Source organism: Heteronotia binoei, chromosome 14 (genome assembly GCF_032191835.1).
Source record: "Heteronotia binoei isolate CCM8104 ecotype False Entrance Well chromosome 14, APGP_CSIRO_Hbin_v1, whole genome shotgun sequence".
Lineage (NCBI taxonomy): Eukaryota > Metazoa > Chordata > Lepidosauria > Squamata > Gekkonidae > Heteronotia > Heteronotia binoei.
The window spans coordinates 38,840,858-38,855,984 of record NC_083236.1 but is presented as its reverse complement, the minus strand read 5'-3'; the positions used below and the strand labels follow the sequence as shown (position 1 = coordinate 38,855,984).

The window sequence follows — 15,127 nt, the reverse complement described above, 5'->3', positions numbered from 1 at the left end:
GCTAAAGAAGATCGTAAAGAGAGTTGGCGCGAGAACGCAGCCTTGCTTTACACCTGTGCCTATTGGGAAGGGCTCCGAGAGGTCGTTGCAGTGTCTGACTTGGCCTCGCTGGTCTTCGTGTAGCTGGATGATCATGCTGAGGAACCTTGGGGGACATCCTAAACGTTCCAAGATTTGCCACAGGCCTTTCCTGCTAACGGTATCGAAAGCTTTGGTAAGGTCGACAAAAGTCACATACAGGGCCTTGTTCTGTTCCCTGCATTTCTCTTGGAGCTGCCTGAGAACAAATACCATGTCGGTGGTGCTCCTGTTAGCTCTGAAGCCGCACTGGCTCTCTGGGAGGAGTTCTTCTGCAATGGTGGGCACCAGTCTGTTCAGGAGTATTCTGGCAAGGATTTTGCCTGCGATGGAGAGCAGGGTTATCCCCCGGTAGTTGGAGCAGTCTGACTTTTCCCCTTTGTTCTTGTATAGGGTGATGATGATTGCATCGCGAAAGTCCTGTGGTAATTTGCCTTGTTCCCAGCAGGTGACAAGTACTTTGTGAAGTGAGCTATGTAGTACTGTGCCCCCATGCTTCCAGATCTCTGGTGGAATTCCATCAACTCCTGCTGCCTTGCCACTTTTCAGTTGCTTGATGGCTTTAACAGTCTCTTCTAGGGTGGGGATCTCATCCAACTCTGTTTTCACCGGTTGAAGTGGGGTGAGGTGGATTGCTGAATCTTGAACTACGCGGTTGGCACTGAAGAGAACCTGAAAATACTCCGACCACCGGTTCAGTATGGATGCCTTGTCTGTGAGGAGCACTTGGCCGTCTGCACTATGCAAGGGACTCTGAGCCTGATATGATGGACCATATACTGCCTTCAGGGCTTCGTAGAACCCTCTTAAATCACCAGTGTCTGCACACAGGGAAAAAGTGCATGGGTTATATACATCACCAAAGATAAAAGTGACCCCAGTGCAGAAATAGGTTAGTCCACTAGTTTGGAGTAGGCAGATATTGTATTACCCAGCTTCAGATATAGAAATGAAGGGAGGAGGATAGCTGAAGGTGCAGAGTGGGCAGAACAACCACAATATGGGTTCTAGAGTGACTTTTGAGAGGTAGGAAAAATTTTAGCCCCGTGCAATACATGGTGGAGCTGCAGCTGACTTTGCACAGGAACATGTGCAAACAAACACACACACACACTGCCAATGATCACAGCTTGCAATGCCAGTGTCAGTGGGTTCTACCATGCGTTCTCTATACTCAACATGTTCTCCCATATTATGAGATTTCCCATTTTTCACAGTGGCCAATCAAAAAGCAGAGAATCTCCTAGTGCTTGGCAATATGGAAAATGGGGCTTTGCAGCTGCTTGTCACTTTCAGAAAAAGTCTGGCCAATTTCAGCAGTGGGTCTTCTTTCTTTGCCTGCATTTCTGTTCTCTCATTCAATGAAGTAATGCTAAAATACATGTGCAAAACCTGAACAATGCAGATTTAAGTGGGAGGTGCTTGCTGGACATTACAGCATAGCTGCTACATGGCAATTGTGTAAATTAAACAAAAAAACAAACTTTGAACACTACCCCCTACACATCACAAGTAACATTCCACCTTGATTTAGAAAAGTGCATGTTTAAATTGTAATTGCAGAATAAATACACCAGAGGAAAAAGAATGGCATGCAAGGCAGGCACAGAATCTGAAGTCAAGCTTAAAGGCTTCCCACTCTGAAAATCTGCACTAAGACGTCCTCAGGTAATGGGCCTAGGGCTCATATGGGAAATCCCTCTGGAGTCAGTCAGTCTCTCTCAGACTTAATCTACTTCACAGGGTTGTCATGGTAATAAAATGCAGAAGAAAGAAACCATGGGTTAATCAGAGGAAAGGCAGGTTGAAAGAAACAAATAATAGATTTGCATGTATGCAATCCCACACAAGTGAGGTACAATTTATGGGTTGAACCCTATCAGTTATTCTACTTGAGAGATAGGGAAGAGTGGCCCATTTTGAGCACTGAAAAGGCTATGCTGAGGAACATGGAACCCACATATACAAACACCACGCGGGGCAGAGGCTGTAACAAGGAGGGTTGCGCAAGATCACCTAGAAAGATGCTGAGACCTAACTCCAGGTATCTTTCTGCCATCTCCATTCTGCCCTTGTATCCAACAATATATTAGCTAGCTGGCAAGTTGTTTGATGCCTTCTCTTCCATTATTGACTAGCTAGCAATATGATTGCCATGAAGATGCCTGTGGGCAAATGTATGCGGGAGACGAGCCAGTGTATTATTCCAAGGACTTCTGGGATCTGTGCAGTGGCTTTATTCCATTTCATTCAATTTTTACATCACCCTCCTCTGCAAAGCAGCACTCAGGGCGGTGCACAACAGAATAAACAACAAGCAATGAAATCACAACTAAACCATATCCTGTCACAATCAGTAATAAAAAAACTAAAACCGATAAGATAGCACTGCCTTGTGATGGGGGGAGGCAGGAGAAACAGGAGTGCCAGCCAGATGAAAGAACTGTTGCTGTCCTCAACCAAATGCCCGTCTTGCAGGGCATGGATGTTATTTGGCAGAGTATTCCACCAGACTGAGGCCAGGGCCCACTAGCAAATTCTTATTGACTGAGCGTAACACTCTTCAGGGGATATACCAGGAGAGGCGGTCCCAAACGTACGTGTGTCTCTGACTGTTGAGGGCCTTCTGACTGGATATGTGCTATGCACTGAGTCCCTGTGAGGACTTGTACTGCCGCATTCTGGATTAGCTGGAGTTTCTGGTAGCCCTCTATGGAGCAAGTTGCAGTACAGTACAGCACACAAAAATATACTGTGAGCACCCACCCACACCCTGGTGAGATCCCTGGATGGGCCACTCAGTGTTGGGGCTGAGAGGCTATGTTGGCCCTCATCGTAACAATGCAGTGCTCTTCCTTTTCCCCCACAGAGGTGAATGGCAGTACTCAGAACCTCTATTGAGAAAAGAGCTAAGTTTGCTTCCTGTCACTGATGAGCTCAGTTTTTGGGGACTCAAGCCCACTGCTATGTGTATAACTCTTCTCTTGCATGCACATGGTCTCACCCCAAATTCTATTTCTTGTTTACATACAGGAGTGACTAAATTTACAGAGCACCAGTGTTAATATTATTGTTTCTACATAATGAAATCAGACCACTAGAACAGGTGTGGCCAACGGTAGCTCTCCAGATGTTTTTTTTACTTACAACTCCCATCAGCCCCAGCCAGCGTGGCAATGGCTGGGGCTGATGGGAGTTGTAGGCAAAAAACATCTGAAGAGCTACTGTTGGCCACCCCTGCACTAGAAGTATCAGAGAGTTCTCCATGACTACACTTGAGTACACAACAGACAGCATTATTTTAGGACTGGATCATGCCATGCAGTCTGTGGATATACCAGAGCAAAGTCCTGGCACATTCTGTGACCTGGTAACAAATCTGGGCTACCTGCCGTTCCATCTCAGCACAATAAAAAAAAAAGAAAGTCTCTTAATGCAAAACGGAGCTTAGGCATCCCCCTCCCGTTCTCTCTTCACTGTCAATTGCAATTTGATTCTACATCCTGTAGGCACAATTTTGTCCTGCAGCAATGCTCGCCCACCTTGACTTCCATCCAAGTCAACACCTTAAAAGCAAGTAAAGAAGCATGCCAAATCATTGAAGATTTAGAAAGAGTGTAGACCCTGGAGCTCCTTGGAACCCCTCCACTCATTCATAACATCTCCCATTTACAGCTCGTTGCTATTTCCCAGTGCAAGTTCTAACCTTGTTCGAAAGATACTTAGCAATGTACCTTCACGAAACTCAGGTTGCAGAGTTTGGCTTTCCCTCCAAATTGCCATTTGCATTGTGTGTCAGCATCGTAGATTTGCCCTGGGAGTTTATCAGGATATTCGTACTGCCCAGTTTGTCTGGGCTCATCGATCAGGCAAGCCGCTTGAGCTGTACTGTAAGAAAGAGATGTATCTCTGAATGAACCATTTAATCTTTGCACGAACACCATGATATGTGGCTCAAATTATATCCTTTAAGAGCAAATCAAAGCCAGACAGGGTCTGAGAGCAACCGAGAGGCTGATCTTGATTAAATGTACACCATTAGTCATATACCGCTCAGTCGCTCACAGCTTACTGTTATAAACTGCTGGCAAACAAAAAGCTTTGCAGGATGGTTCGCCCCAATGCAAGCACCTCAGGGCTGATTTCCACATTACAGAGTACACAGGTTAAGTCCTCCCCACCCTGCATCTTGAGTAAAAGTTGCACAAGTTCCTCAATTCCCACATGTATGGTGGCCAGTAAAAAAACAAAAGAGGAAGATACAATATGAGATGCTCTGACGCAACATAAAGGAAGCTTCAGTTTGCAAGACTTCAGGGAGGCTGTTAATAATAGGTAGGGGACAATAGTAGGTAGGTTAATAATAGGTAGGGAAAATATATCCAAAAACATCTTATTGGAAAGTGGGGATATTTTGGCATCCCAAATGTATCCTTGATATTTTGGGAGAACGGAAAAAAATCCTGAAAAAGTCCCAGATATTTTTGGGAATTACCAGCAAACCCAGAGAAACAGCTGAGGGGCTTGAGCAGATTGCTCGCACCACTCAGCTGTTTCCAAGATTTCTGCAGGATTTCAGGTTTAAACCAGTCTGCTCGAAAGAGTCCACAAAGCAGCTGATTGTGCAGAGAGAACTTTCCCCACTGACTCAACTGGGGTCTTTTGGAGGCAGTGTGATTTAAACAGGGTTGCCCAGAAGAGCCTTCAAAGCAGCTGATCCCATGGGGAAAGTTCTCTGGGCAGAGACAGTTTAGCTGGGGCTCTCTTTGGCCGTCTGGTTTAAACAGGACTGCCCCAAAGAGCCTGCAAAGTAGCTGATCCTGCAGGGAGAAGTCTCCCTGCAGCTCAACTGGGGTTCCCTTGGCAGTCCGGTTTAAATCAGGCTGCTCAAAGCAGCTAATCCCACAGGGAGAACTTTCCCCAACGATTCATCTAGGGCTCTTCTGCACAGTCTTTTGGGCAGTTTAAACTTCATTGGCTAAAAGAGCCCCAGCTGAGCTGGCAGGGGATGTTCTTCACCTTGAGATCAGCTGCTAAGTGGGCTTTTGGGGCAGTCCAGTTTAAAAGGACTTTCCAAAAGAGCCCCAACTGAGCCTCCTCTCAGCTGGTTCCCCCCTCCCCCAGCTTTGCTGCTTCCCCCCCCCCTCCTTATTTTTCAGTTCAGGTCTACTAGACCTGAAAAAAAAATGGAATTTCCAAATACTTTACCAGTATTAGGAATCCCTAAAATTTTGGGAGCTCAACAGTCCCAAACTGAAAAATACCAAGGGAAAACAAATTGTACACCCCTAATAAGAGCGCAGTTAGGAGGTCATTACTTCGTAGGGTCATCATCACAAGTTGAAAGTGACTTGACAGCACATAACATGCATACCATAACCAATTCAAATCCTGACTAAGCCACATGGGAAGAAGGATAAAGACTCAGGGCTTTTTTTGCAGCAGGAACTCCTTTGCATATTAGGCCACACACCCCTGATGTAGCCAATCCTCCTGGAGCTTACAGTAAGCCCAGTATTAAGAGCCCTGTAAACTCTAGGAGGATTGAATACGTCAGGGGTGTGTGGCCTAGTATGCAAAGGAGTTCCTGCTACAAATAAAGATCTAGATAAAGTTTTCATGTGGGTTTCCCCAAAGTTTAATAATGGGGCTCCCCAGGAAGATTTCAGGCCAGGAAAACTGACTGGAGGGAAGTCTGAGGCCCCTTTTCCATGTATGACATACTTGAGAATTGAGGAACTTGTTGACTGTTGAACAGGACTCTGGACCATTGAATTCTATAATGTGAAATCAGTCCTCAGAATCACATAGTACACAGAGCATGTGCACGGGTGGTGCACTGTCACTCCAAACTGCTTGAAAAAATTGCCCAGCTGAAAACAAAAATCAGTTCAGCTGCATAGACAGGATCATAAAGAAGTACTCGTTCTCACAAATTCCAGAGAGGTAGCAATGTGGCAAATGTGGCAGTGTGCATTTCAAACAAACCATAACATAACACAGGCATTGACAAAAGGCATGAGGTGGCTTCTTCTTTTTTTTTTTTACTCCTTGCAATTGTTCATACATGAAATCCTGGACAAAGGCCGAACAAGATGATATGTGGGAGAAACATGAATACCCTCCTAAATTTTTCAGAATGAAAAGAAGCCGAAGTTTCAACAGAAGAATGGCAACATCTGCTGAATACTTTCCTCCAGTTCGTTCCCTCAAAAGCACTGTACGGAAACTGCTTTCCAATCCATGAAGGAAAATATCAAGAGATCCTGGATAGTAGCTCATGGCAGCAGGTGGTGGAATTTGGAGAAGAAAAATGCGAAGGAAAAGGAAAGTAATTCCTTCCTGCCCTGCCAATAAATAATAAAGTAATTCTTCCCTACCCTCCCTGCCAATAAATAATTTAAAAAATAGCCCAGGCTAGCCTGATCTAGTCAGATTTCAGAAGCTAAGAAGAATCAGCCCTGGCTAATATTTGGATGGGAGACCTCCAAAGAATACCAGGGCTGTGACACAGAGGCAGCCAATGGCAAACCACCTCTAAACATCTCCTGCCTTGAAAACGCTTTGGGGTTGCCATAAGCCAGTTGTGACTTGATGGTCCTTTCCACCACTAGTTCCTCCTTGCCACTATGCTATTCTCACTGTTTGACACTGTTTTCCAGTTATGTACACCATTCTGGAAGACTGTTCACTTTTCTCTAACAAGTCATCTACTCTGGCCAAAGACAGGAAAGACAGGAAACCAACAATTGGTATTTCCCAAAGGAGATTTTCAGTACCTTAAGAAAAAAGCTACATTCAAAATAACAAGGACCTGCAGATCAAAAAGTAGACAGGACTTTGTGTTGTACACAAGACATATCTGTGTACGGATTTTGTACATACAGTAGGACTGCCTTTACACATTCAAGCTACTATTCATTTGGTGCATATACTGAGACTGAATGGAATGGGGCAATGTTCTCTCTCAGCTGTAGAGTCTTGTGAGCAAAAATTCTACTTTGTGAGCTACTGGCATTAAAGTTGTGAGCTACTGCATAAATTATTGTGCTCTGGGGTCATCCTTCCTGAGCTAAGACAAAAATGTGTGAACTGGAGGCTAAAAATCTGTGAGCTAGCTCATGCTAACTCAGCTAGAAGGAACACTGGAATGGGGGTGAGGCTACCAAATGTCCCTCCCCCCTGTATATTTTCTATTCATACATGTCATCTGTACATGATTCAAAGATGGATCAAGGAGATTTTAGATTAAATAAAATGGTGTCATTTATTTAGATATTTATACCCTGTTTTTCTCCCCAATGTCAACCCAAAGTGGTTCACAACACCATCTCTTCCATTTTCTTCCCACCACCACAACAAACCAGTTAAGTAGATCAGGAAGAGAGATCAACGGCCTCTGGGTCCCTTGTAGAGCTTCCATGACTAAGTAGAGGTTTCAAAACTGGATCTCTCCAAGTTCCTAGTCAAAACCTCTAACATCCCCATCAAACTAGCTAGTCTCCCCCTTCCCAAAACATATTGGTTTGCTCAATACATTTTTTTTGGCACCCAATGTTAGACATTTGGTTCAGACCCAAGATTCCAACAATTGTCCTCTTGCTTCAAACTTACCTGAGAAATTTGTTAAGATACTGCCGACTGCACACTGACCACGAAAACACTCCGTTGTTGCCTGTGAGAGTGGGAGACATAATGTTACCTTCAGCTTTTCTGCAAGGATTCCCTTCTCCATCATGGATCATGCCAAAGCTAGAGATAGAAGCAAAAAAGAAAAAAGAAAATATAAGACCTTACTAACTGTATGGGAGATTTTTTTTAAAGGCGAGGGGGAGATAGTTGAAATAATTGTGTTGAGGATTTTTTTTTGGGGGGGGGGGCTCATATTATAAAATAGTGTGTGAGGCAAAACACCTCCCCCTCCCCCCGCTTCCGCTCAAGGGTAAATGTGGCTGGTCATGGATCTGAACCATCTTGTTGTTCATAGGTTTTTCAACCTGCATATCTCTTATTTTCAAGGCCAATGATTGAAGTCTGGTAACTGGTTTCTCAGAGGAACTTGTGATCCGTGATGGGAGGGTGGAGGTCAAGAGTGCGAGTAATCTTCTGGAAACATGTCCTGAAGACATGTCCTGATTGGTTGTCATCATCACCTGATATACTAGGCCAAAATTATAATTGAACTATAGCCCGGAAGGCTAGCTGGGATTTTGTTGGATTATGGGTCAAGACTATGACCTGAAATAGCTAGAAACATAGATAACACAGACTTTTGGAACTAAGGTTGGTGCCACCTAATGCAGTTCTTGCAAGTATTAGGCAGCTGAAGCTAGCTTTATTGTTTTCAGTTCTGTATGGTTTTAGAGTAATGTATTGGTGATAATTTCTCTTTATTGATATTGTTTGAATAAACTTTGTAATTTTTTTTTTTTATAAACAACAGCCTGGTTCTTGTGTGCGTTTGTCCTGGGGACACACAAGATCAGGCTTCATATTCCTTCACACAGTGGTTTAACCTTCAACCTCTCCTGATGATCTTGAATGCCAGTGTACAAAATGGCACCCAATTGTGTTTTACAGTGCAATTCTACACAGTGTTACTCCACTGCAATCAATGGAATCAGGCATAGGATAGCACAGTTAATCTTATATGATGATTGGATCCTAAGATGCCTTTTAGTTAAGTGAGGAGTATTCCATTCACAAAGAACACAAAGATTTTCTCAGTGAAGATTGCCCAACCTTTTAGAATTGGATAGACAAAATGTAAGGATATGTTGTTATGGCAAAACTGGCAAACTTCATTAATCAGACACCAAAAGATGAATTTGAAAATAACTGGTGAGTTTTCTAAACAGCTATGATTACTATAACTTATCCTTGTAGTCATGCAGTTGAATGTTTTATATTATACGACAGTCTTAGTATGAAATATTAAGAATTATATCTTTTGTAAGATCTTTATCAGAACAAACTGCAATGTGAAAATTCATATATAAATTACTATGAAGTTATTCATGTTCTATCATATTATTGATAAGAGGGTAAAATATATTATGAGAAAATGGTAGAATAAGTTGAGTAGGTTGACGTAGTGGTTTCTCAAGCTATCATACCATATTTTTGCAATAATACATGTATTTGAATCAAGGATTGTCCTTTGTATTTGAAAAAAAATGCCCTTATACTGTGTTTTGATGCCTTTTACTCTTTTTCCTTACCCCGTTTCTTTGTTCTGTATCCCCTTAAAAAGTTCCAAAATAAAAAATTATCACCCCCCCCCCCAAAAAAAAAGATTTTCTCAGTAAAAGGAAGATAGATGACTTCTAATTATGGACAAAGTCTTCCATGAATGGAATATGAGAACTACTCTGATTTTTTTAAATTTAGCTATATCTGTCTGTCTAGAACAGGGGTCCCCAACCTTTTTGAACCTGAGGTCACATTTGGAATTCTGATACAGCATGGTGGGTGGAACAACAAAATGGCTCTCACAAAATGGCTGCTGCAGGAGGCAGTGCCTGCCACAAAATGATTGCCACAACTTATCTCAGTAACACAATGCTGATCCTTGTGCTGTAATGTCAGCTGCTGTCAAAGCAACAATTTTAAAAAATATGCACAGCCAGTCAAATCTCCAGTAGTCAACCAGAAGCACTGCTGGGCAAAATCCCACCCAGCCCCGCCTACTTCTTAAAAAACATTTTGTGAGTGTCAGAAAAGGTATTAGCAGGTGCCATGGCATCCTTAGGCACCACATTGGTCTAAATCTGCCCTTTCCAGAGCCTGGATCATAAAGACCAGTGGTCCTCATAGCATCAAAAGGAATAGGTGGAATGGGTGCATGATCCTCCCTACCATCACGCATATAACATAATGCATGAAATCCACATGGATGCACAATGGCTCCACTGTTGCAGTTTCTCTAAAAAGCGAGTCATGCCATTTCATCCTGCTTCTTTCTAGGGTTCCCTGGTGTACAGCTTGATCAAGATATTTGTAAGAGTGACTTGTATAGGAAGAAAGGAATTATGTTCACAGGAATTGTCGCAGTGGGCTCATGTGCTGAAATATGACTTGGACCCAATAACAATCAGAGTGGAGATACCTTCATGGAGGGTAGGTTCCTCAGTGCCTACCAGCCATGATATTTAAAGGGAAACACTACTCTAAAGATACTAAACCTCTCTATTCCAGTTGCCAGGCCAGGAGGCAACATCAGAGCCTTGGGCTCTGTGACCTGTTTCTTGATGCTCCAAAGCAACTGGTTGGCTATTGCTTGAAACAGGATGCTAAACTAGATGGACCACTGTTCTGATCCAGCAGAATTCTTCTTCTTATACAGAAGAGGGAAAAAGGGGTTGACTTTTCAAAAGCAAAGGAGGCGTTCTTGTGAGGAATGCTGAAAATTCTCCACCCTGCAGCTTACATCCTCTCCGACCCTCTCTCAAGGTACTTTCCCCATGTCTGAGGAATGCATATCAGCAATAACACTGAGAGACAAGCCCTCAGAGGAAGAGACTTCAAGGAGGTAATAAAGGGGATGCTTTAGCTCTCCTCACCTGTGTGCCCCTTTTGCTTTTACAGTCATACCTCCCCAACCCTCCTGGCCCACTTCCAAACACATGGAACTATCTCTGCCACATCTCGGTTAGGCCCAGATTTTCTCACTTTAAAATGTCTAGTTCTCATAATTAAACGAGAGCACATCGATGGCATCCATCAATTCATAGGGAAGGAAGTTCTATTAAGCCTTGAGTGATTTATTTGCCAAAAAATCCTATAATTGTTTCAAACTTTCCCTCCCATCTATAATTACTATCCAACTGCTAATAGACTTATTAGGCACCACTTCTAAGGACCGTCTGCCTCCCGGCATCTTTAGGTCATTGCTGCCAATTTCCCATATTATACAGCTGAAAAGGCACGAGCTTGGACAAATGACAATTTTTAGCAGTCATTGCCAAATGAAAGAACTGCAGTCTTTCCAAAATACATTTTTTCATAAAGTAATTCATAAATCCTTCCTGTCCGGATATCAAAATGTATATGCCAGGCTGAAAAGGAAAACTGAAAAAAGAACAGAGGAAACCTGAAGAAAGAACAGCAAACTGAAGTAGGCATTATTGAAAAGCAAAAAGGAGGAGATTTATTTATTTATTTAAATTAATATCCCACCCTTCCCATGAATGGTCTCAGGGCAGGTCACATCAATATGTTAAAACAATTTTTAAAATTCAATAAATACCAGATAATAAGAGTTAAAACAATTTTAATTAACAATACACCAATCCTGTGTTGGCACTGTGCTGATTGTAATATTAATTCCTGATCAGGGAATGGTTGGACCACAACCGTGCAATGTAAACTTTGCTGGTATTCTAGCATCTGAGCTGCAACAGGGACACCAACGGGTAGATGCCCACAACTTCAACCATAGGCCTGGCAGAACAGCTCCATTTTACAGGCCCTTGGGAACTGTAACAAGTCCTGCAGGGCCGTGATGTCAGTCGGAAGGTGAGGCTGAGACAGCAAAAATGGATCCCAAACAGAGTTACATCCTCCTACATCCACTGTGGTCAATGGGCACAGAGGTGGGTAATTCTCACTGTACTACAGCTAACATGTTCATTATATGACTACTCATCTATCACAGTTGGGCATAATCTCCTGGGATTTTTTAAAGACCAAGCCACTTTGGCATGACTAACAGTTATTTTGTTGGGTGGCACTTGTTTATATCAATAATGCTTGTGTACAAGAATCTCTCCATACCATGTTCCTACACAGCTGCCATATTTTTTTCCATTAGGACTTATGCAAGTGTTATGTCAATAAAGGTTGTTGTTGTTGTATTAGGACTTGTGCAAGATATATATTTTTAGAAGATAATGCTTACTGTATATAATTCAGACTTTCCTATAGTCAAGTCCAGTGGCACCCTAGAAACCAACAAGATTTTGGGGGCATAAGCTTTCAAGAATCAAAGCATCTTTCACCACAGATTCTTAAAAGTCACACAACCAAATTTTTGAGGTGGACTTCATAACTATGATTTGTGTATCTTTTGGTGAATATACATTTACCAAATTTATATACCACTGGATGGGACTCAGGGTGAATAAAATACACCAATAAAAACAATACAAATGTATAATAAATTATTTTTAAAATATACAATGGTTAAAAATCAATCCCCATTAAAATATATCCACTTATCAAGCAGGGTAGAATATATGGAAGTATACCAGCTGCCTAGTGGATCAAAATCACCCAAAGGCCTTCTGAAAAAGAGCAGCCTTGCATGCCCTGCAGAACTTAGAGAGGTTCCACAAGGCATGCACCTCTTCAGGTAGTTGGTTCCACAGGTCAGGGGCCACTACTAAGAAGGTCCACACCCTTCTTGACACAAAGCTGTCAGTTCATGAACCAGGGACCTTCAGTAAACACTAAGATGAACATTGCAGAAGATGGGGAGGATCATGCCAAAGGTATGAGGGACCCAGGCCATTTGGGGCTTTAAAGGTAAGTACCAACAATTTGAATTGGCACTGGAAACTAACTGGGAGCCAGCACAGCTGCCATAGAATAGGTGCTATATGTACTGACCAGGACACTCCAGTCAGCAATTTGGCAGCTGTGTTCTAGATCAATTGCAGCTTCCAAAGTGTCTTCAAAGGTAGCCCTGAATATAGCATGTTACACTCGTGGTGAGCGTTGAGTGAATTACCATGGCAAAGTCCTCCTGAGACAGATATGGAACCTGGCATAGATGGTAAAACACAGTCTTTGTCACCAAGGACACATATTTGTCCATGGACAACAAAGAATTGAGCCATATTCCCTAATTCCTGACCAAGTTGACAGTAGAAAGACAGACACCATCAAGGGCCAGTAGAAGTGGCTAGCCCAGTAGTCCAAACTTCCCTAGTCACATAATCTCTGTCTTGGATGGATTTAGCCTCAACCAACTCTCACCTAGCTATTCTACCACTGCATCTAGGCAGAAGGCCAAGACTAGAATTCCAGCTACCAGTCACTTCTTAAATAAGAGGCAGAGCTGGATGTCAATTGCAGATTGATGGAACTCAGCTCTAGTCCTCCTGACGATCTCCACCAGAGGTAACATATAGATGTTAAATAACACTGGGGTTAAAACCAACCCCTGTAAAACTCCATAGGTTAGGGCCTGCAGCGATGAACTCTCTCCATCCATGATTACCCTCTGGGACTGACCCTGGAGGAATGAAAACCAGCTCAAGTTGGTACCCCTCATACCTAGGAAGGCTAGGATCAACTGGTCTACTGTGTTAAACACAAGGCCCACTCTGCCACCACCTCAGCCAGCCTCAGCAAGGAGTCAGCTGGTAAGCTAGGTGGACCATAAACCAGGAAGACTCCAACCCTCTCCAGGCACCCCACACTAGGCCTACACATTTTAGACCAGTGATTTTTGGCGCAGGAAGCTGTTTGAAGAAAAAAGAATCTCGGATGAGAATTGCCACCCCATCCACTCCCATCTTCTTGTTTTCAGCTGATGAAGGACTGAGTATTGTGGGGGAGACACCTGAGTTAGAGCCATCACTTCATCCTCATCCACTCAGATCTCAGTCAAGCATGCCAGAACAAAATTGCCTTTCCTGATGAATTCTTAAAGGGAGGCCATCTGAGTCATAATCCATCTGACATTGCACTACATCAAGCTTAAAGAAGAGGATAAAGAAGCCTGGGTCTGCACATCATCATTCCTTGCAATGGGCAGGAGATTATAAGCGGATCAAGCCCACCACCATACCTCCCACCTTCGCATCTTACAGGGATTCCCTGGCCACCAAGGGACATTTTGCAGCTTTATGCTGGTTTCCCTCACCATCTGTGGAAGGATCTAACCAGCTGTGCAGCAGATTTATAGTGCATCAAAAAGAACACACACAATCAACCAAACCCATAAACCCACAATAGCCAAGCAATAGACCTCCACCCTACACATGCTTGTAGTGGATACAAGTTTTAACCTGTCCACCAAACTTGCTTCCAAGATTTGTATTTTAGGATTAGATATGCACATTCTTCACAGAGTGGATTTTCTTTGCATGAGTCAAGGTTAGAAAGAGCCAGTCCACCAGTATAACCAGGGGTGGCCCTAGGGCATCTGATGCCCTAGGCAAGGCCCCACCCCCGCAGGTAAAGCTGGAGGGTGGGGAAGGCAAGTGTGGCAGCATGGCAAGGCTCTGACCGATGCAGAGAGGTCGTGCACCACCCGGCCGCTGTCGCTTTGCCTTTCAGAAGTGGAGTGATAGCAGCCTGCTGGAGCACGCCTTTTTTATGCCTCTCAGAGCTTTGCCACACTGCTGCGCCCTCCCTCCCCACCCTCCGGCTTTGACCACGGGGGGGGGGGGCAGAAGGATGCCGATGGTGGGGTGGGGCGGGAGCCACTGAGAAGGCCAGATGGTGGCCACACGGCATGCGACCTCTGCCTGGCTCTGAGAGGGCCTCTCCTCCCAGGAGGTGAGGGAGGGCCCAATTCAGCTCCGCTTGGCTTCCTAGGTCTGCCTACTGGATGGGCAGCTCTGAGTATAACCACTCTCCCTGAGAAGTCTCATGCCGCAAACAGAAATTTATTCTTTCCAATGGCATCAACTATCACTTCCAAAAATGGGCATCCAGAAGTAACTGAAAATAGGAAGTGAGTTCAAGAAAGTCCTATGAACACATGAAGCCTTATACTGAATCAGACCATTTGTCTATCAAGGCCAGTATTGTCTAGTGTGACGGGCAACAGTTCTACAGGGTCTCAGGTGTGGGTGTCTCACATCATTCACTACCTCATGCTTTTAATTGGAAATGCTGAGGACTGATGTAAACTGGAGACAATCCTCGTTGCGCTGTTCTGAACTGCCCCAGTTTTGGTTCTCATTCTCTCTCACTCAAAGGCCTCACGGGGTTACCACTGGGATAAGGATTAATCCTTAATACCTCGTTTCCTTTTAGATGAACAGCAACCTGCAAAGGGGCCGCTCATGTAGACGTGAGGTCGCAGCCAATGCCA

The 15,127-nt window shown here is 43.7% G+C and overlaps 1 protein-coding gene across 2 annotated transcripts in view; it reads right to left on the bottom strand.

Annotated features, from left to right (window-relative positions):
* ADAMTS18 (ADAM metallopeptidase with thrombospondin type 1 motif 18) overlaps positions 1-15,127 on the bottom strand; it is a 151,564-nt gene that overhangs the window by 66,743 nt on the left and 69,694 nt on the right. For both annotated transcript variants that reach the window (XM_060254040.1, XM_060254041.1), the window contains 2 exons: positions 7,693-7,830; positions 3,813-3,966 (listed from right to left, as the gene is read on the bottom strand). In XM_060254040.1, coding sequence (XP_060110023.1) covers positions 3,813-3,966; positions 7,693-7,830 — 292 coding nt within the window. The remainder of the gene's footprint in view (positions 1-3,812; positions 3,967-7,692; positions 7,831-15,127) is intronic.